At 42.4% G+C, this 18896-nt stretch overlaps 1 protein-coding gene across 10 annotated transcripts in view; it reads left to right on the forward strand.

The window, feature by feature from the left end:
* EYA3 (EYA transcriptional coactivator and phosphatase 3) overlaps positions 1 to 18896 on the forward strand; it is a 104812-nt gene extending 85916 nt beyond the window's left edge. For all 10 annotated transcript variants that reach the window (XM_082677397.1, XM_082677405.1, XM_082677406.1 and 7 more), the window contains 6 exons: positions 292 to 350; positions 2460 to 2620; positions 4832 to 4946; positions 6274 to 6395; positions 13171 to 13271; positions 14780 to 18896. In XM_082677397.1, coding sequence (XP_082533523.1) covers positions 292 to 350; positions 2460 to 2620; positions 4832 to 4946; positions 6274 to 6395; positions 13171 to 13271; positions 14780 to 14860 — 639 coding nt within the window. In that variant the 3' untranslated portion in view covers positions 14861 to 18896. The remainder of the gene's footprint in view (positions 1 to 291; positions 351 to 2459; positions 2621 to 4831; positions 4947 to 6273; positions 6396 to 13170; positions 13272 to 14779) is intronic.

The raw sequence follows: 18896 nt of genomic DNA on the forward strand, positions 1-18896 counted from the left end.
TAAGGGAGCTTGTGTTTATACCCATGGACTGTTGGAAAAATGAACTGTTGAGATAAGAGCATAACTGAGGGTTGGGACGGTTAAGGAAGATTTCATGAAGACTGAGGAATGTAAATTAGGCCTTAAAAGAAGTTGAACAGAAAGGGGGGTGAGAGTGATCCTCCACACATAAGAGACCATATGGTATTTCATCACCTCGCCATTGTTTGTGATATTTTTACAATATATTGTGGTGGTAATAGCACTTCTACTCCCTGGACTGAAATAATGTGTGGCTTTGTCTTTTAACAGGAGTGTGACCAGGTGCATGTGGAAGATGTGGCTTCTGATGACAATGGCCAAGACTTGAGGTGATAAAAACAATGATGTCTTAAACATCAGTACACCTGTTAGGCATAAGACACTGTCTAGGTTCAGAGGAAAACAAAGATGAATAAGACACAGCCCTAAAAGAGCTCACAGTCTATTAGAGGAGATAGAAACAAACGTAGTTAACGTTTGCATGTAGTGTGAGAAGGTGACAATAGAAAATGTGATGGAACACAGAATAGAAAGTAATTCTGATGGGTGTGGGGAGTACGTGGTGCCAACATTGGGGTGGCCTTCTCAGCACAGTAGAATTTAAGTATGACCTTGATGACTGGGTAGCATGATGGAATGAGAAAAAAGCATTCCAAAGTAAAGGATATACTGGTTTCTCTTTGGCCAGATTTTCAGTCGGGAAAAGTGTGCTTCCAGATTGATTGGTTTTAGATACAAATAAGCATCAGGGATTTTACCAAGGAAGTTAATTGTGGGGGGTCTGATGGTGTCAGGATTGACCCTATGGAAGACAATCTTAAACATTAATATCACAGTGAACGCTAAACCAAGGAGGTCTCAGTGGCAAAATGCTTGCTCGGTCTCCTCCTTTCTCTCTTGGCTACTGTCTTCTAGCTCAGTAGTCTTAGCTAAGAATAATCCAAAAATTTATCTACCTTACATTTAAAGACCTTTAGCAAAAAAGTTGTCACATCTTTTCATGTTAATTTGTTTTAATGTTTATCCCTTTTCATAGGCAAAAAGTTTTTCCATGTGTCTACCCTAAAATTGTTTCCTCTGTGAATTCTCAAATCTAGAGCAGAACTGGACATATCACTTAGTAAGGACGTAACCCTTTGGTGCCGAGAAGGATAGAAAGGTTTCACTTCTGGAGCAGATTCAGTCATGTATGCTGTGCCTTCCACAGCCTTGGAGGGTACCAGTCTTAAGAGATTTTACTCACCTTAGGAAAAAGCCTGGTCTGAAGCAGTTTACAGTCCACTCTGAACCCTAGTATTTTTTTTTCTCTTATGCATATGGCTAACTAGTAATTACCAATCTTATGTCTTGGCAGCTTTATTTTCTTAAATGTAGAATTTTACACTGAACTCTATTTTGACTTCTGATTGAACCAAGTTGTCTCTAATTCTGTCAGTCATTTGGAAATCTTGACTTAGGAAGTATGAATCCCTCCCAACCTGTTTAGCTATAATAGTTGTCTATTGCTGTGTAACAAATAACCCCCAAATTTAGTAGCTTAACACAGTTACCATTTATCATCTCATAGTTTCTGTAGGTCAGGAACTTGAAAATGACTTAGCTGGGTAGTTCTGAATCAGGGTCTCTGAGATTGAAGTCAACATAGCTGAAGCTAAAATCATCTGAAGGCTTGGTTGGAGCTGGAGGACCTGCTTCCATGTGTGGCTGATAGGAGGAGGCCTCAGTCCTCACTATGTGCCTCTTCATGGGGCAGCTTGAGTGTTCTCCTGTGACAGCTGACTTCTTTTAGAGCAGGTGCTGTAAGAGAAGCCTGGTCTCTAAAGTCCAACACCATCACTTCCACCACATTCTGTTTACGTTCAAATACGGTCCATACCTACAGGGAGCAAAGTTAGAGGAGTATTAAAGAATTTGTGGACATATTTTATATGTGACCCATGAACTTATTAAACTAGCCAAAAGATCACTGAAGGAAAACATTCCCATTTTCTAACTATTATTAGAATTTGGGGTTAGTTCCTTCCATTACTTTTTCATGTTTCTCCTTTTTACATAGTTGCAATCATTGTGTGTGTGTGTGTGTCTGTGGGTGGGTGTGTACACAAAAGTTTTGTATTCCGGGTTTTTTTCACTGTAAGGTATTTTCTGTCATTAATGAAAAGATGGTCTGTCTGAAGCCAACCTCTAGGGGATGCTGGTGCTTGAATTAAGTCTTGCCTCTCTTGCTCTCCCTTTCCATCCTTTCTTTGATAGAAGTAATAGGGATGAGATGGAGGACTGATGAAAAGATAGACTCTGACATACAGAGATTAAGAAAGAAGATTCTCAAGGCCTTGCTGTCAGATGCCAGGAATAGGACAGAGAATCAATCCGAGGTGGCATTCAACCAAAAACTCTGCAGTGTAGATTTTAATTTTCATCATCCTCTCTCTCTACAGCAACTACAGTTTCTCAACAGATGGTTTCAGTGGCTCAGGAGGTAGTGGCAGCCATGGTTCCTCTGTGGGCGTCCAGGGAGGTGTGGACTGGATGAGGAAACTGGCTTTCCGTTACCGAAAAGTGAGAGAAATCTATGATAAGCATAAAAGCAATGTGGCTGGTAAGTGTGGCATACAACCAGCTAATTTTCTGTTTTGTTCTGATTTCCTGTTTTCTTTTCCAGGGTTTCGTTAGGGCTCCCTGACTTATGAATTTGTGCCACAGTAACATTTGAACTCTGTATTTAAAAAACAGGTTTGATTGAAACCCTCTGGGGAGGAAGCTCTGCCTTTCTCATGGACTTCTCTTGGTATAACTTCGCAAACAACGACTATCAGTAATATTTAATAGGTTGCCATATTTTTGAACAGATTTACATAGCCATCGGGACAAGTCAGGTAGAACTAGCAACCAGGTTTATAGTGGATGGAAAACTAGGTCCAGGATGATAGGTTGACAGTATCCGTGCATTGTGATTTGAAGGACCTTGGAAATTCTTTCTGCCCAGATATATCTCAAATGTCAGGTGCCATTATGCCTAAAATTCTATTATTTGGAATTAATTAATTAGCCGTAGATTGTTCAAATTAGAAGTGACATTAGGGAACTAATCTAAATCCTTCATTTTGCACTTGAGAAAATTGATGGTCCATCATGAGGGTAACAAGGTCGGGTCACATAGCAAATTAGTGCCCATACCACAACTGGAATCCCGAACTCTTGGTCCACTGCACTTTACATTCATGCAATTCCTTTTTTAGTGATATACCCTTGTGAGAAAATATTGAAAACTGTGAACCATCACCCTCAAACACCTCCATCTGCACAAAATGTTGCGTGAAGTTTCAGGGATTCCATAGACTGCCTAGAAGTATATTACCTCAGGTCAAGAGAGCCCTCCTACCTCCCATACCACTACTACAGTGTGGGGCAGAAAGTAAAAATAGGGCTTCAAAGATCAGTTTGGTGCATTCGTGTTACCGTGCTCCAATACCAGAAAAAATCATAGGCATCTGGGCTTTTGGGAATCTAATTTATTTACTTTTTTCAGATTCCTCTCTTTACTGCTTTTTTTTCTTCATGATTCAGAGCCAGTACTTTTTATTTTGGTAACCAAGTCTTTTTGCTCTTTCTCTCTCACAGACGTTTGCCTTTCTTTTGTTCATTTTCATATACAACCTAAGTCTCTGGTCCTTTCTCTGCCCAGTGAGTGTCTGGATGTGGTTGCCTGAAGAAAGTGATTTATAACCCTCTGTGAGAACCCCTGAGCCCACCCTGGGGAACATAGTAAAAGTAATATCCACCTGTACTTTGTAAAATATGAATTAACAAAAGTGCCACATGATATTAGTTAAATATATGACATGCGTGCTTATGTATATGTCATACATGACGTATAGATACTTGTTTGGTTTTTGTTTTGTTTTATCAGAAATTTTGAGAGCCATCTAATTCTAGGCTTGCATTGTGAAAAACCATCAGACTGAAAACAAATTACACACAGTTCTGCTCATAGAAATGACTTCTGTTTTTATGGAGTGTTGGTAATAGAATGCAGAATTTCTCTTTTTACCTTCACTACAGAAAATTCAGAGCCAGGTTTATCATTTGAATATTGTAACTCAGGTGTCGGGTAACGTGCTCCCCTCAGATGAATTGTTTTTTGTTTTGTGCTTAATCATCTGATCTTAAAGAAGTGTTTTAGTCTCTTATCAGCTGGAGTTGTTTCAGGAGTACAGTACAAATAAATGACATTCAGAAAGCTGGTGATTCAGCCTGGGATCTCGGTTGATGTGTTCTGAAGTGGGTGGGAGCAGTCACTGTGGGAGCAGTGTATGATAGTGGGAAGATTGCTGAGACCAAAAGCCACTAACTTGCTGTGTATTCTCAGGCAGCCCCCTTTCCTCTGTGGGCCTCGGTTTCTTTAGAAATAGATTGGAAATGCTGTGGACCCTCCATCTGTAATTTTTTCCCCTTTGGTTCTTGATGTCACATCTAAAGCAGTGCTACTCAAAGTATGGTCCACTGGTCTGCAAATTACGTTACTGGTTGGTGATGAAAGAGCCTCTGCCAGAACCTAATCACAGTGTTTCTATCAGCTGATTTTGTTGTTGTGATTATGCACCTCCCCCCTCCCCCAGCAAAATATTCTGGTGAAGAAAGTAAAAAAGGCATTTTGAGTAGGCTAGGGTTTTATCAAGGAGAGAGATGTGTTAGCTCAGTAGAATATCGCAGTAACTCACACTATTTCCAAATTGAATATAGAAGTCGCTTTCTCTATGCCAGCAAGGATGTTGTCAAATGATGAATGTGTCTACTTTTATTCCCAAAGGGCTCCTCAGCCCCCAGAGAAAGGAAGCACTGCAGAGACTAAGAGCAGAAATTGAAGTTTTAACAGATTCCTGGTTAGGAACTGCATTGAAGTCCTTACTTCTCATCCAGTCCAGGTATGGAAATAATAATTTTAGTTTTCATCCTCTCAGAGAGACGCTTTCTTTCACCCTAGTCCAGGATAGGCCATTCCCTAAAACAGACTGTGGGACAGGGGTGAGAAGAGTTCAAATGATGCAGGGAAGGATTCGGTTAGGTGGGAGGCAAGGTCATTTTACTCTAAAAGCACACCGAAGAGCTTTGAAAGCTTTTTTCTTTTCTCTTACTTTTTGCTCACTAAATTATACTCAGTAACCCAGAATCTCCAACCCAGAACGTGGGTGGGCCTGGTGACATCAAAGAATACATGTAGGAGCTATATCACAAATATCCTAAGTGTAGGAAGCACCAGAGGAATGTAGCAAAACCTACTCAGGAAGGCGGGATTCAAAAGAAAAAGAGTACAGGGACTTCCCTGGTGGTGCTGTGGTTAAGAATCCACCTGCCAATGCAGGGGACACGGGTTCCAACCCTGGTCTGGGAAGATCCCACATGCCGCGGAGCAACCAAGCCCTTGCGCCACAACTACTGAGCCTGCGCTCTGGAGCCCGTGAGCCACAACTACTGAAGCCTGTGCGCCTAGAGCCTGTGCTCTGCAACAAGAGAAGCCACCACAATGAGAGGCCTGCGCACGCAAGGAAGAGTAGCCCCCGCTCGCTACAACTAGAGAAAGCCCGCGCACGGCAACAAAGACCCAGCGCAGCCAAAAATAAATAACTTGAAAAAAGAAAAGAAAACGGGTACATTAAGCAGATTAAGGAGATTTGAGCTTGAAGCTTAGAATGGGAAATAAATACATACCCTTATTCGTCCCTCCCTCAAAGCAAGAATTCCAGATTCACAGCCTACTAAACAGTAAAACTGACACCAAGGGGTGGATATCTGTGAAGGTAAAGGACTTGTGAAAATAATATGTATTCTGAAATTTATGTTGCCATGGTGTGATGAGCAGAGAGGACTTCAGTCATATCTCATTCAGATGAAATGGCACATTTCATCTGAATGAAAGCCTTATTGTGTTTTCTGGAGTGTGGTATCAGTGCCGTGGGTTGGTGGGGTTTGCTAACAATGCAGTGAGCTAGAATGGTCAGAAGGAAGTGAGGCAAGAATCAAGTTGCTGCTCTGTGTCCACCACAAAAGTCTCTGTCCTTTAATTGGGAAAATAAATAAACCTGAGATAATTAGAGCAAAAAGTGAACATTGGCACTGAACAGATACCATGCCAGGCATTTTGAGGTTAATTTTTCACAAGCAAGTCCTACAGAGAAGATCCATTTGAATTCTTGTTCACAGGTTGGTTTGATTTCACCTTTTTCTTTTCTTTTCCCTCTTTCTCCCTTCCAGAAAGAATTGTGTGAATGTTCTGATCACTACAACCCAACTGGTTCCAGCTCTGGCCAAGGTTCTCCTATACGGGCTAGGAGAAATATTTCCTATTGAAAACATCTACAGTGCTACCAAAATTGGTACGGGTTCAATTCTGTTTCTTGTCACTAGCCTTTCAATAATACTTGCTACTTAGGATGTGCTTATTATTTACCAGTTCCTCAGTTAGACACTTTACATATACATATATCTATAATCCTCACAGCATTCTTCTCCTGACATTACTGATGGGGCAGTTCAGGCTTATCAGTTATGTAGTTTGCTCAAGACTTCACAGCTAGTAAGCTACATAAACAGGATTTGAATCCAGGTCTGTTGGACTTAAAATTTATCATGCTCTTTTCTTTTATAATATTTGAAAGAACATAATATCTAGTTTAGAAATCCACTATGCCTCATTTCAAATTCCTCTTTCACAGAGAGTGCACTGTAATGTAGTATAATCGAAAAAGCACTAGATTAAAAATCAAGGACTAAGATACATACTTTAAATGGTTAAATCCCTCACACTCGTTAGGAGAGCTGCTATCAAAAAAAACCACCGAAAAACAAAATAACAAGTGTTGGCAAGGATGTGGAGAATTTGGAACCCTTGTGCACTTCTGGTGGGATTGTAAAATGGTGCAGCTGCTGTGGAAAACGGTATGGCGGTTCCTCAAATATTAAAAATAGAACTGTCACACGATCCAGCAATCCCACTGCTGGGTATATATCCAAAAGAATCCAAAGCAGATCTCAAAGAAGTATTTGCACACCTATGTTCATAGCAGCATTATTCATAGTAGCCAAGAGGTGGAAGCAACCCAGCTGTCCATCAAATGAATAGATAAATAAAATGTGGTATATACATACAGTGGGATATTAGTCAACCTTAAAAAGGAAGGAAATCCTGTCACATGCTTACTACATGTATGAACCTTGAAGACATTATACTAAGTGAAGTAAGCCAATCACAGAAAGACAAATACTGTATGTTTCCACTCATGTATAAGGTACCTAGAGTAGTCAGATTCATAGAAACAGAAAATAGAATGGTAGTTAATGGGAGCTTGGGGAGAGGGGAAATAGGGAATTGTTGCTTAATGGGTATAGAATTTCAGTTTTGTAAGATGAAAAGTTATGGAGAATTATTGCACAACAGTGTGAGTATACTTAATATTATTGAAATGTATATTTTTAAATGGTTAGGATGGTAAATTTTATGTTATGTGTTTTTTTACCATACTTTTTTGAAAAGGAAAAACAAAAAACTAAGGACTAGGATAGAGTCCTAACTCCCCCACTTATTAGCTTTTAGGGAAATTAGTGTATCTCCTGAGCCTCAGTTTTCTCAATGTAAGATGAAAAACTACCAGAGAGGTTTTGAAAATCAAATGAGACTGTGTATGTGAAGATATTTTTTATCCCCTAAAAATGTATTCAGTTCTAAGTACATGAAATAGTAAGTACTCAATAAATATTTGCTGAATTGATTAGTGAACTGGCACCAGATTTATACTTGTTTGGCTGAGAAGACAGCAGAATGTGTCACTCTAATCTTATGTGCTGTACATGGTCCGGGGAAAGAGGACTATGACAGCTATCTCCTTACCCCTCCAGACCCTTTAGTCTGTGCCTACAGTTCCTACTTCCCTATTGCAGCCAAGGAGACAGTCCTCATTTGCAGATAAGTTGTAGTTACTTGCTAGATTAAAAAATGTCAGGCATTGCCAAGGCACTCAGAATATAGCAGGGACAAAATCCTCTGTCCTCATGGAACTTGCCTTCAGTCAGTGGTGCTCAGATAATTGGGTTATCCTTACGGGGGAAGAAAGCAGATTCTGTATTCCTTCTTTATGCTATTTGCAAAAATAAATTCCAGGTGGATAAAAAATTTACCATGAAAAGCAAAACGTTAATTTTTAGAAGAGAAAATAGAAGAGTATCTGTATGACCTTAAGGTAGGGAGGGATCTCATTTAAGAGACCCCAAAAATAGTACTTAAAAAAAAAAAAAACAGAAGAAAATGATCATTTTGATTGTGTAAAGCTTTTAATTTTATATACAGTGAAAGATGACATAAAGTGACAAGACAAATCACAGACTGGGAGAAGATACTTGCAATACATTTACTTGTTGATTAGTATACAGAATCCATAAAGAACTCCTGCAGATCAATAAGCAACAGACAACATAATTTTAAAAAGTAGGCAAAAACCTTGGAGCAGCCAATTTGCAGAAAAGGTAACCCAAATTGTTAGTAAACATATATGAAAAGTTTTTTAACCTCACCAATTAAGGATCTGCAAATTAAGGAAATGCAAATTAAAATGTGATGCCTTTCTCGTCTATTAGATTGACAAAAATTTAAGTCTGACAGTGCGAAACTTTGTCAGGGAAGTGAGAGCTTACTCTGCTAGTGGATTGAAAATGGATATAACTTTCTGGAAAACAGTTTGTCAATGTTTAGTAAAGTTTGAGATGTGCATAACCCTATGACCAAGCAATTCTACTTTTAGATATTTATACTCGAGAGCAGGGGTCTCAGACTATAACCCACATACCAAATTCTGCCCACTGCCTGTTTTTGGAAAGTTTTATTGAAACAGAGCCATGTGTAATCATTTCCATAGCTGCTTTCACACTACAGTAGTAGAGTTGAATAATTGCAACAGAGATCATATGACCTGCAAAGCTTGAAATATGCCAACTCCTTCCCTTGAGTTCATTCTCATTTGCACAAGGAGGTATGTGCAAGAATTTTTTTTTTGATGCAGCCTTGTTCATAGTAGAAAATAATTAGAAACAGCACATGAACCTGTCTATGAACAGAAAATAGTCAAACAATGGAATACTGTATAGCAGCTAGAAGTGAATGAACTGGGGCTTCCCTGGTGGTGCAGTTGTTAAGAATCCGCCTGCCAACGCAGGGGACACGGGATCGAGCCCTGGTCTGGGAAGATCCCACATGCCGTGGAGCAGCTAAGCCCATGCACCACAACTACTGAAGCCCGTGCATCTAGAGCCCATGCTCCACAACAAGAGAAGCCACTGCAATGAGAAGCCTGCACACTGCACCGAAGAGTAGCCCCTGCTCACCGCAACTAGAGAAAGCCCACGTGCAGCAACGAAGACCCAACGCAGCTAAAAATTAATTAATTAATTTTTTAAAAAAAAGGTGAATGAACTAAAACTACATATATCCCTAAGGATTAGTATTAAAAACAATGCTGAACACAAAAAACACATTACACATAGTATGTACAGTATATAATTTATATAAAGGTAAAAAACGTTCACAATAATAGCCATACATCGTTTATGGATACACGCTCAGGGAGAGAAAGGAGGAAGAATGTCATCAAGTAGGGGTAAATAGAAAACTTCAAATAAATCTGTACGATCTCATTTTTATATTTTTTTATCTAACGCAACTCTAAAGTGTTAAGATTTGATAAAGCTGGGTTGGTGGTAGCTATATAGGCATTTATTTTTTATTGTTCTTTTTTGTATGGTTGAATTACTTCATTTACAAGGGCTTTGATGGGGGAGATACATCTGTAACCCCCCTTCAGATTTTGCTACTGCTGCCCCTGCTTTACTATGCATTTTGTAAGAACTCAGAGCACTCGCTAACCTTCCCACACCTGAAAGGTAGATTTCTGTAGTGCTTGATGCTGCATCCTGGCACTCAGAGGCTCATCAAACTAATGGACATGATTTTATTCCTTCTGACAGTAAGTGTGCTTATTTGGTGATTTTCTCAATTTCGTCCAGAGCTAATTAGCAGAGCTACAGTGGTACCTGGCACCATGGTAACCACAGTGAGAGGCTTGAGGCTTTCCTTTACAGAACTATGAGATGAGAGCAGGGAGAGGAAATGTTTGTTCGGTTCCTCTGAAATGGTTTCAGAATTGCAGTTCTCTTAATGGACACTCTGTGACATTGAAGAGAATTCTCAAAATCATTTCTGAAGATGTCAGAAGTCTTTCTTTTCTTAAATTAATTAATTATTTTTGGCTGCGTTGGGTCTTCGTTGCTGTGCGCAGGCTTTCTCTAGTTGCAGCGAGTGAGGGCTACTCTTTGTTGCGGAGCATGGGCTCTAGGCGCATGGGCTTCAGTAGTTGTGGCTCACGGGCTTCAGTAGTTGTGGCACACAGGCTCTAGAACACAGGCTCAATAGTTGTGATGCACGGGCTTAGTTGCTCTGCAGCATGTGGGATCTTCCCGGACCAGGGCTCGAACCCGTGTCCCCTGCATTGGCAGGCGTATTCTTAACCACTGCGCCACCAGGGAAGCCCAGAAGTCTTTCTGATAGAGGAAACTCAAGAACCTAATCTTCTCCGAAGGCTTGGTTGGTCTTGCAGTGACAGCTTCTATCACTTGACATTTGGTAAATTGACTAGTCATTGGTTTTATCCTCCTGAACAGGAGAGCTCATCTCTAGGATTGTTTTGAAAGTATAAAATGGAAGCAGCGTATTTACCAACTGTATTGGAATTATTTTTTCATATGGCTGCTTCTTTACCCTGAGCTGTTAATAACTTACTCTTAATCCTTTTAGAGGAAACATTCTTAATTGTATTTCTTCCTTGATCATTGAAGGCCAGGACAATGAAAACATCTCTATGTCCCTGTCTTCTAAATAAGAGACATTCCCTTTGTTGGGTCTTAGGGGAAATTTCTAAAATCCTACCGACGTAGAAGCTTTTTCTATAAATCATAAATTAGACTGTGGGTCTAGCAGAGGTTGGCTTAGGTAAGGACCTAATGGTTGGAATGGAATTAGACAAATAACTCTTTAACACTTAATAAGAACATGTTAAGAACTCATTATTAGTTGAATTATTTAATGTTTAAATTGGGGCTCAAGGCATAGAGTAGAGCCATCCCCTTAATCATTTGTGAAATTAAAATGTATTTACTTAGCACACATGGATTGAATGCTTGATATGAACATAAGGTGTGACAATGCTATTATAAAACGGTAGCACTGAAAGGGACCTAAGTGCACCTAAGCCAAGCCCTGTATTAAGAGTGGGAGACTGAGGCCCCAAGTGGACTAGTGTCTGGTCCAGGTGTGAGGTGCCACCTGGGCTAGGCATGTCATAGACTTGCAGTTGCTTAGATGTACCAATCAGGACTTCTGAGTATGGGTGTAAAGATTCTTGTCAGATATGATGTAGTCATCTTAGATTTGTATATTTCTATATTTGTATATTTATTACAAGAGTTTTCCAGCAGATGGCAGTCAAGTGCCTTGAGGAAGAGATACCTTTTTCTTTTTTCTTTTTTCTTTTTTTTTTTTGGTGGTACGCGGGCCTCTCACTGTTGTGGCCTCTCCCGTTGCGGAGCACAGGCTCCGGATGCGCAGGCTCAGCGGCCGTGGCTCACGGGCCCAGCCGCTCCGCGGCATGTGGGGTCCTCCCGGACCGGGGCACGAACCCGCGTCCCCTGCATCAGCAGGCGGACTCTCAACCACTGCGCCACCAGGGAAGCCCGCGCCTTTTTCTTATTCACACAGGAACCCTGGTGCTAAGTCACTGAATCTGGCAAGAAGATAGGATGAGAAAGTTAATGCAGCAGGATATAAAAAGGAAGCAGAGTTAGCGCCTTGCTTAACTGAAGAAGGTGGCAGAAGCAGTTTTAATAAAACATAAGAGATGGTGAAGGAAGAGCACGAGAGATAATTTTCTTTTTATTTACTTATGCAAGTACAGTGTCTTTGCCACAGCAGTATTATGTGTGCACGTTTAGGTGTTGGTTCCAGGTAGGATTTGAATTTTGATTCATCACCGTGTTTCTAAGAGCTGTCTGCAGTGGATTTAAATCACCCATTTCCCAAGGTTAATGTCACTGATACAGGATCTCAGTTGCAGTTACACAGTATAATAGGAAATTCCAGATGTGACAAATATTGCTGCCATATTCATTGGTACTCTGAGACTCCTCCCCTCCTGAAAGACATAAGGCCCAGGACTAGGACTGTTTCTGGGAAATGTAGAGTTGGAAGGAAATGGCTGTTTTTTTTCCTAATTACTAACCGGAAATTGGGGACTTCCACTTCTTTTTCTTACACTAACGGTTTCCCCTCAGAAATCGTCCTTTCGGGCTTCCCTGGTGGCACAGTGGTTGAGAGTCTGCCTGCCGATGCAGGGGACATGGGTTCGTGCCCCGGTCCGGGAGGATCCCACATGCCGCGGAGCGGCTGGGCCCGTGAGCCATGGCCGCTGAGCCTGCGCGTCCGGAGCCTGTGCTCCGCGACGGGAGAGGCCACAGCAGTGAGGGGCCCGCTTACCACAAAAAAAAAAACAAAAAACGTCCTTTCGTCATGGCACAATGACCAGAGCCTAGACTCTGGAGTGAGAGGCTCAGAGTCTAGCTACTAGCTTGTTTGTGATCTGGGGCAAGTCACAAATCCTTTGGGTCCATTTCCATCTATCAGAATAGGGGATGGGACCCGTCTCACCAGATTATTTTGAGAATTAAGTGAACGAACACTTTGAAACTGCTTTGTATATTGTAAAGTACAGGAGCTATGGAAGAGGGAGGGAGTGTGCACAGCTCTCATATGGTGTTTATAGAAACATCCCACACTAAGATCTTAGGTACTTCACCCTCAGTGTGAAAATTAAAATAACCTAGAGAGCACAGTGCCTAGAAAGTCTGTTGTGTGAATGGCACAATTTCACATTCTTTGGGCAGAGAGCCTGTTGGATCCCTAGCTACCACCCCTGCTCCCCACCAAGCAAACCACATGGGCTGCCCTGATTCTGTCTAAGCACAGGCAGGTGAACCTAGCAGCAGCCCTTTTCTTTGGTATTGAAAAAAAGAAAGGGAGGAATGTCCCAATAGGAAATTTCTTTTTCTCATCAGGTAAAGAGAGCTGCTTCGAGAGAATTGTGTCAAGGTTTGGAAAGAAAGTCACATACGTAGTGATTGGAGATGGACGGGATGAAGAAATCGCAGCCAAACAGGTAACATGGCAAAGTAAATAGTCTGTATGGGAATACATTGAGCAATTAGAAGAATGGTAAGACTCAGAAATCGTAGTAATCTGTTGTGCATTTACAGTGTTCTCTTCTTCCTATTCCTCTCCCATTTTTCTTTTTAAAAAAAAGAGGGTCATTTTTTTCCCCATGCAGAGTTTTCCCTGTAAGTTGTTAGATCCTCCCCTTCTCTCTCCTCCCTGCCACTCTAAAATCTTAAAATCTTTGAGCCCTGCTACAAGGACGCCAATCATTAAACCTGACGTGGGCCCCATCTTCCATCTTCGTCTTAGAGGTCAATGCTTTCTCAAGAGCGTGAGACTTTACACTAAAGGCCAATCATTCAGACTTTTCCAGGCTTTCCAGCTTTAATTCTAAAGTGCTTGTTGCCCTCTGGGGAAGACGCTAGTGGATGTAGACATCAGTGCTTCTTGGTCTGAAGAAGAAGGGAGTGGGGGAGATAGAAGAACAACTCAAGTCATTATCAGACTTTGTGTCTCTAAGCGCACGCTTCTAGTCATCTGCCACAGAGTACACCCATCGGAAAATGCCTTAGATCTCAGTCTCCTCCCTCTGAGGGATCTTTTCTGCACCCTCTGTGACGGAAGACTTTCTAGTCCTTGCTTGAATATACCTAAGGGTGAGGAGACTGCTTCCCAGGTATCCTGTTCCACTGTGGGGTCATCCAGGCTCTTAGGATATTCCTCCTTCCATTGAACTAAAATTTCTGTTTTGTATCCTGGTCCTAATCTGGCACTTCTGAGCACAACATAACAAGTCTGCTTCCTCTTCAGTATATTCAAGGCCTTTTAAATATTATGCGTGAGCAGCAGGCTTGAAAAAGCACTGAGTTACATGCCAAAAGAACTGTGTTCTAGGACTTTCAGTATTCCAGGTAACTTGCAACCAGTCTGAACAAAATGATTAGTAAAGGTAATTTCCTCAGCTTTATAGAACATGGTTTCCAACACTCATGTTTTTCAAAGCCCTTCTTTAAAATATGGCTTCCAGAATGGCACACAGTATTCTGGACATAACTCTGATCACATAATATAGTGGGATTATTATTTTCTGGATCTCTCTGTTCTTCATCTTGGTCATGGACAAGATTTGGGCTTTGCAGCTCTGAACCTTATAGAAAATAGACTATCCATAAGAAAATATAATACTGTATTAATACTGATTTCTACATGGGTCATTTTATTTGATCCTGAGGATCGTACATAGTAGCTAGAACAAATCTGTCTCATACAAGCACAGAGTTACCACTGTAACTCTGTAATAAAAATCTCTCCCATCTGTAAGTGTCTTGTAGTATACATATGTCCCTTTACACATGACTTACTTGATCCGTATGACAGTCTTATGAGGTGGGCAGGAGTAAGGAGGGTTACCAAGTACTTTGGGGAGAGGTCTGTGGGGGAAGGGGTGTGGGTAAATATAAGCTCCCAAAAGAAGTTGGGTTAACCAGTGTCCCTCCCTCCTCCCCCTTCCAGCACAACATGCCCTTCTGGAGGATCACAAACCACGGAGACCTGGTGTCCCTCCACCAGGCTTTGGAGCTTGATTTTCTCTAAGAACTGGAATGAAGAGCCTTCCCCGCGAGCTCCTTTTCACTCCTGAGAGGAGCTAGAGACCGGAACCAACTGGGAACTCTTTCTCCATGGAATGCTGGCGAGAACACAATCAAAACCAACAGCTGCAAGAGATGAAGCTTATTTTTGCTAAGAGTGAGCTGCAGCCCCGTGTTCATCCTCACATAGGAGCGGAAGACAGTTGGATTGAGAGAACAATAGACTCACCGCAGCTACAGTGCTTTTAACTCTTCTGGGTTTTGTTTTGTTTTATTTTGTGTCAAAATAAATGAAGAAAAAGAAAAGGAAATTCTTGGGGCAGAGTTGCACTCTGCGTCCGTGACCAGATTGAGAACTGCCGTTAACTTGTGGTGATAGGATAAACGCAGCAGACTTTTATAATAACATCTCTTGCAGTCTTTGTAATCTCCTTAGCTGTAGAACATATTCCCAGTGAATGTATATGTTATTTTTATAGGTAAGGGTCTGGTCTCTGAAGCAGGTTCCCGCCCTCTTTCTAGCAAGAAAGGGGTCTGTAAAGTTTCCTTGGAAACTCGTAACTGAACTATCTGAGATACCTCTCTGTGACGGTAGCACCTCCTCAGCTGCCCAGCGCCCTGCTCTCTCGGGCGGTTTCCTTCCGGCTCCTCCATCTCCTGGCTGGCTGCACTGTGGGGCATGGACACTGATTCACTGTAGACTTTGCTGGTTCCCATCCTAGAAGCCTTAGTCCCCTTTCCAGTCCCTCTCCCCTTTCACCAAATGGCACAACCCTAGAAACTCCTTCTCTTAGACAGTAAATTGTAAGCCTTCAGCTTGACTCTTAGTCAAAGGATATGTCCCAAGGGGCTTACCTCCAAACTGGAGAGAAGAACTAAGGCTTCTTAGGAATTTCCACTTCTTTGGCTCTTGAAACAAGAAGATTCCACCTTTTCCTCCTGCAGAGAAGCACCCTTCCCCAACACATGTTCACCTCTACAGCGCCCTCGCCCTTCTTAGTCATCAGTGCTGGGCTCTTGGCCCTTTCCTGCCCTCTGTACCTCATGTCCACCCCCATGCAGCTCTGGCCAGTCCCCAGGCTTTGGACCCAAGTAGTCAAGTCTGAGAAAAGGTTCATAATCACATTTTGGCCAAAACTACGAAGGGATTTGACTTTCTTTGAATCCTTTAAGCCCTGTTGAAAGGTGTTCTGGACATGTATTTACCCAGATCTCAGCCTGAAACTGAAGAACAGATTGCCATGATCACAACCCAGTTTTCCCATGGAATATACCCTTCCCACTTCTCAAATCCCCTTCTAAAATGGGAAACCAGAAGGCCAGAAACACTTTCCTGATTTAAATGAGGTTGTAGACCCCCTACTCCATGCCTGAAAACTCAATCTTGGGCCCAATGCAGGAACATCTCTCAACCTGACGTCTGGGAGGATCGGTGGGTGCCCAGGCACTGGTCGCAGCCTTCAGTCCAGCTGTGTTTGTGGATGCCCCATCCCTCCAAGACTGGCCTGGGCATCTGCTCAGGCAGAATAAACTTCCGTAGAGCTGAGGAAGTTCGGCCTCTTCCAGGTTGCACAGAGAGAGGTGATTTTATAAGCACCTCAGAGAGGTGCAGTCTGGGTCCTTAGTAGGAGGCATCCTTGACCAACCCCAGCTATAAATGCTTGTACTCAGAGATTCTGCATATCCATTTTCAGAGATGTTGCAGCACAAAGGGGTCAGGTTCCTTCCAAAGCCAGGTCACCCAGAGAAAGGCTGGTATACACACATTCCCTCAGAACTGATTGAGGAAGTGCTTCGTGACTCAGTTTTAGAGAAGATGTTTTTGGAGAGGAGCTCAAGTCAGTGCTCATTACTTAGCTGCCTCTTTGGCCTGTTTCCTTTGCACGGGAAATACAAAGCCTGAGGCGGACCTTCTTGGTCTGAGTTTAGCATAGTTGCCCAGATGCTGCTCTGCCTTGCTTGGTAATTTATCTTAGAATGCTTTAGGGTGGGTCTGTACTTCCAGGCCCCAAGCCCTCCCCGTACCGGCAGTAGAGCTGTTGGTTTCTTGCCCTGGACAAAGGCCACTCTGTTGGTGCTGTGCTTGAGGCTGCAGAGCGGTACCCACGTCGTGCACACATGTCCACACACACACACTTCCCTCTCCCTGCCCGCTGGGACAAGCTCTTTATTCCTAGAATATGACTTGGAGTCCCTTTGCGATGGCCTTTTCCCTCCTGCTCTGACTGCACGGCTTAGGTCTTTGCAAAAGGAACTTGAAATTGGCTAAGAGAGGTGAGGAAGCTCTCTGAGCAGTGCCGCCTTTGCTCTTTTCTGGTTGTTTAGAGGGTAGACAGAAAATGGAGCTTCCTGGCTCCTCTTTGCCAAAATGAATTGTTCAGGGAGCCCAGTGATCTTCTTGGAGCCTGTGTTTTCCTCTTCCCCAGCACAGAGGTCTGGAGAGGAAAATAAATAGGCAGCACCACGAGTTCTTGGAGGCTGAGGTCGAAAGGATACTGTGGGTCCTTTCATCAAGGGGGAAGCCCTCTTTACTAGAAAGAGTCCCCATGGAATAAGCCACATGATGAGTCCTTTTCCCAGCTGGGCACCGTGGGTTCTGTAAGATGGGTCTGCACGTTTCGTGGTGAGAGCTAGGCCGTCTCTAGTAGGGAATCGAGTTGTCATCTGTGTCCTGGGTTTAAGAGGTGGCTTTACTTTCGAATGTAAAACTGTGCCTTAGCATCACCCTGTCCGGTGCCCCTGGGGCAGCTGGTGGTGTCCAGGAGAGTGGATGCCTGCTCCAGATTCAGATGCCTACTTGGGCTTTTATTTGGTTTGGGGTATTCCTGTCTTCTGCGAGTTGGGGGAGCAAAGCTAGTGTCCCAGGAGACTTGTGCCACAGCTTGTTCGCAGTTTACAAAAACTTGTTCGCGTTAAAGCTCCAAGCAGAATCTGGTCGGCAAACTCCAGCTGCAGTATATGGAGCTTCTAGACGTTCACTACCTTGAATGGGTGTCGGTGCCACTGAACCGTGGGGGAGAGGAGCCGAGGGGCGGAGCCACGCTCTCCCTCCTCCTGGGAGAGCGATGGTCTAAGCCCAGGGCTGGTGGGCTTGGGGCCTTCCCCTCCTCACTCCTGCAGGAAGGGGGCAGTTAGGACCCCTCTTAAGCAGGCTTCTGTTTCTTACCACTAAATTGGCTTCCTTTTTCATCCAAAAGTTGGAATTCCCCAAATACCCTGTAGAGGCCAAATCTGAATTCTGAGATTTTGAAATATCTTAAACCACGAGAGAAAATCTAGTTCTGTCCCACCTCTGATCAGCAGGCCCTCTGTCCCTTCCTCTCCTCTGAGTCAGACAGCTCTAGCAAGCAAGGTTACTTAGCTAGTTCCTAATGCACTGATGGGAGCCATCCCATTAAGGACGACCTCTACTCCAAACATGACCCTCTGGACTTCAGATGCCTCATTTAGCAGGAAAAGGCACTGATTAGATATATTTATGTGACTGCGGGCATTTGTGGCTGTAGAGTCCTTGACCATAATGTTATATGTAATGGGAACTATCTTATAAACTTGAAAAAATAAAGTTTTTATTTTCTATATGGTTTGCTCCTGTGTCTTTTCTGAGTAGGATCAGCCCAGTTGCCCAGCTGAGTAGGCTTCTAAGTAGGGCTTCATAAAAAATCAGAAGAGCTCATTAGAAAGATGCCACCCTTTCAGTAACTGAGTCATTAATTTCACCAAAAGAAACAAACAAATAAAACTAACCACTTGGTATAAATAAATGAGAAAATAAAGTAAATATTTTAAAATAATTTGCAAGGGAAAGTTTATTTCTTAATTGTTTCTAAAATACATCACTTTTCAAAGTTTAGGACTGGAACGCCAAGAGATTTCATTTGCTGTCAAATGTGTGAAATTTAATTATGAAAAAAATCAATACCTTGCTGTGCTGAGCTTAAAATGCAAAAGCAATAAAACTGACAAATTGATACCAAACTGTTTGATTTGGCTTGTTTTCATGTTACATCAACTACTTTTTTCATTTCTTTAGATTTGAG

Source organism: Grampus griseus, assembly GCF_964374135.1.
Source record: "Grampus griseus genome assembly, chromosome: 1".
In the NCBI taxonomy this organism is placed as follows: domain Eukaryota; kingdom Metazoa; phylum Chordata; class Mammalia; order Artiodactyla; family Delphinidae; genus Grampus; species Grampus griseus.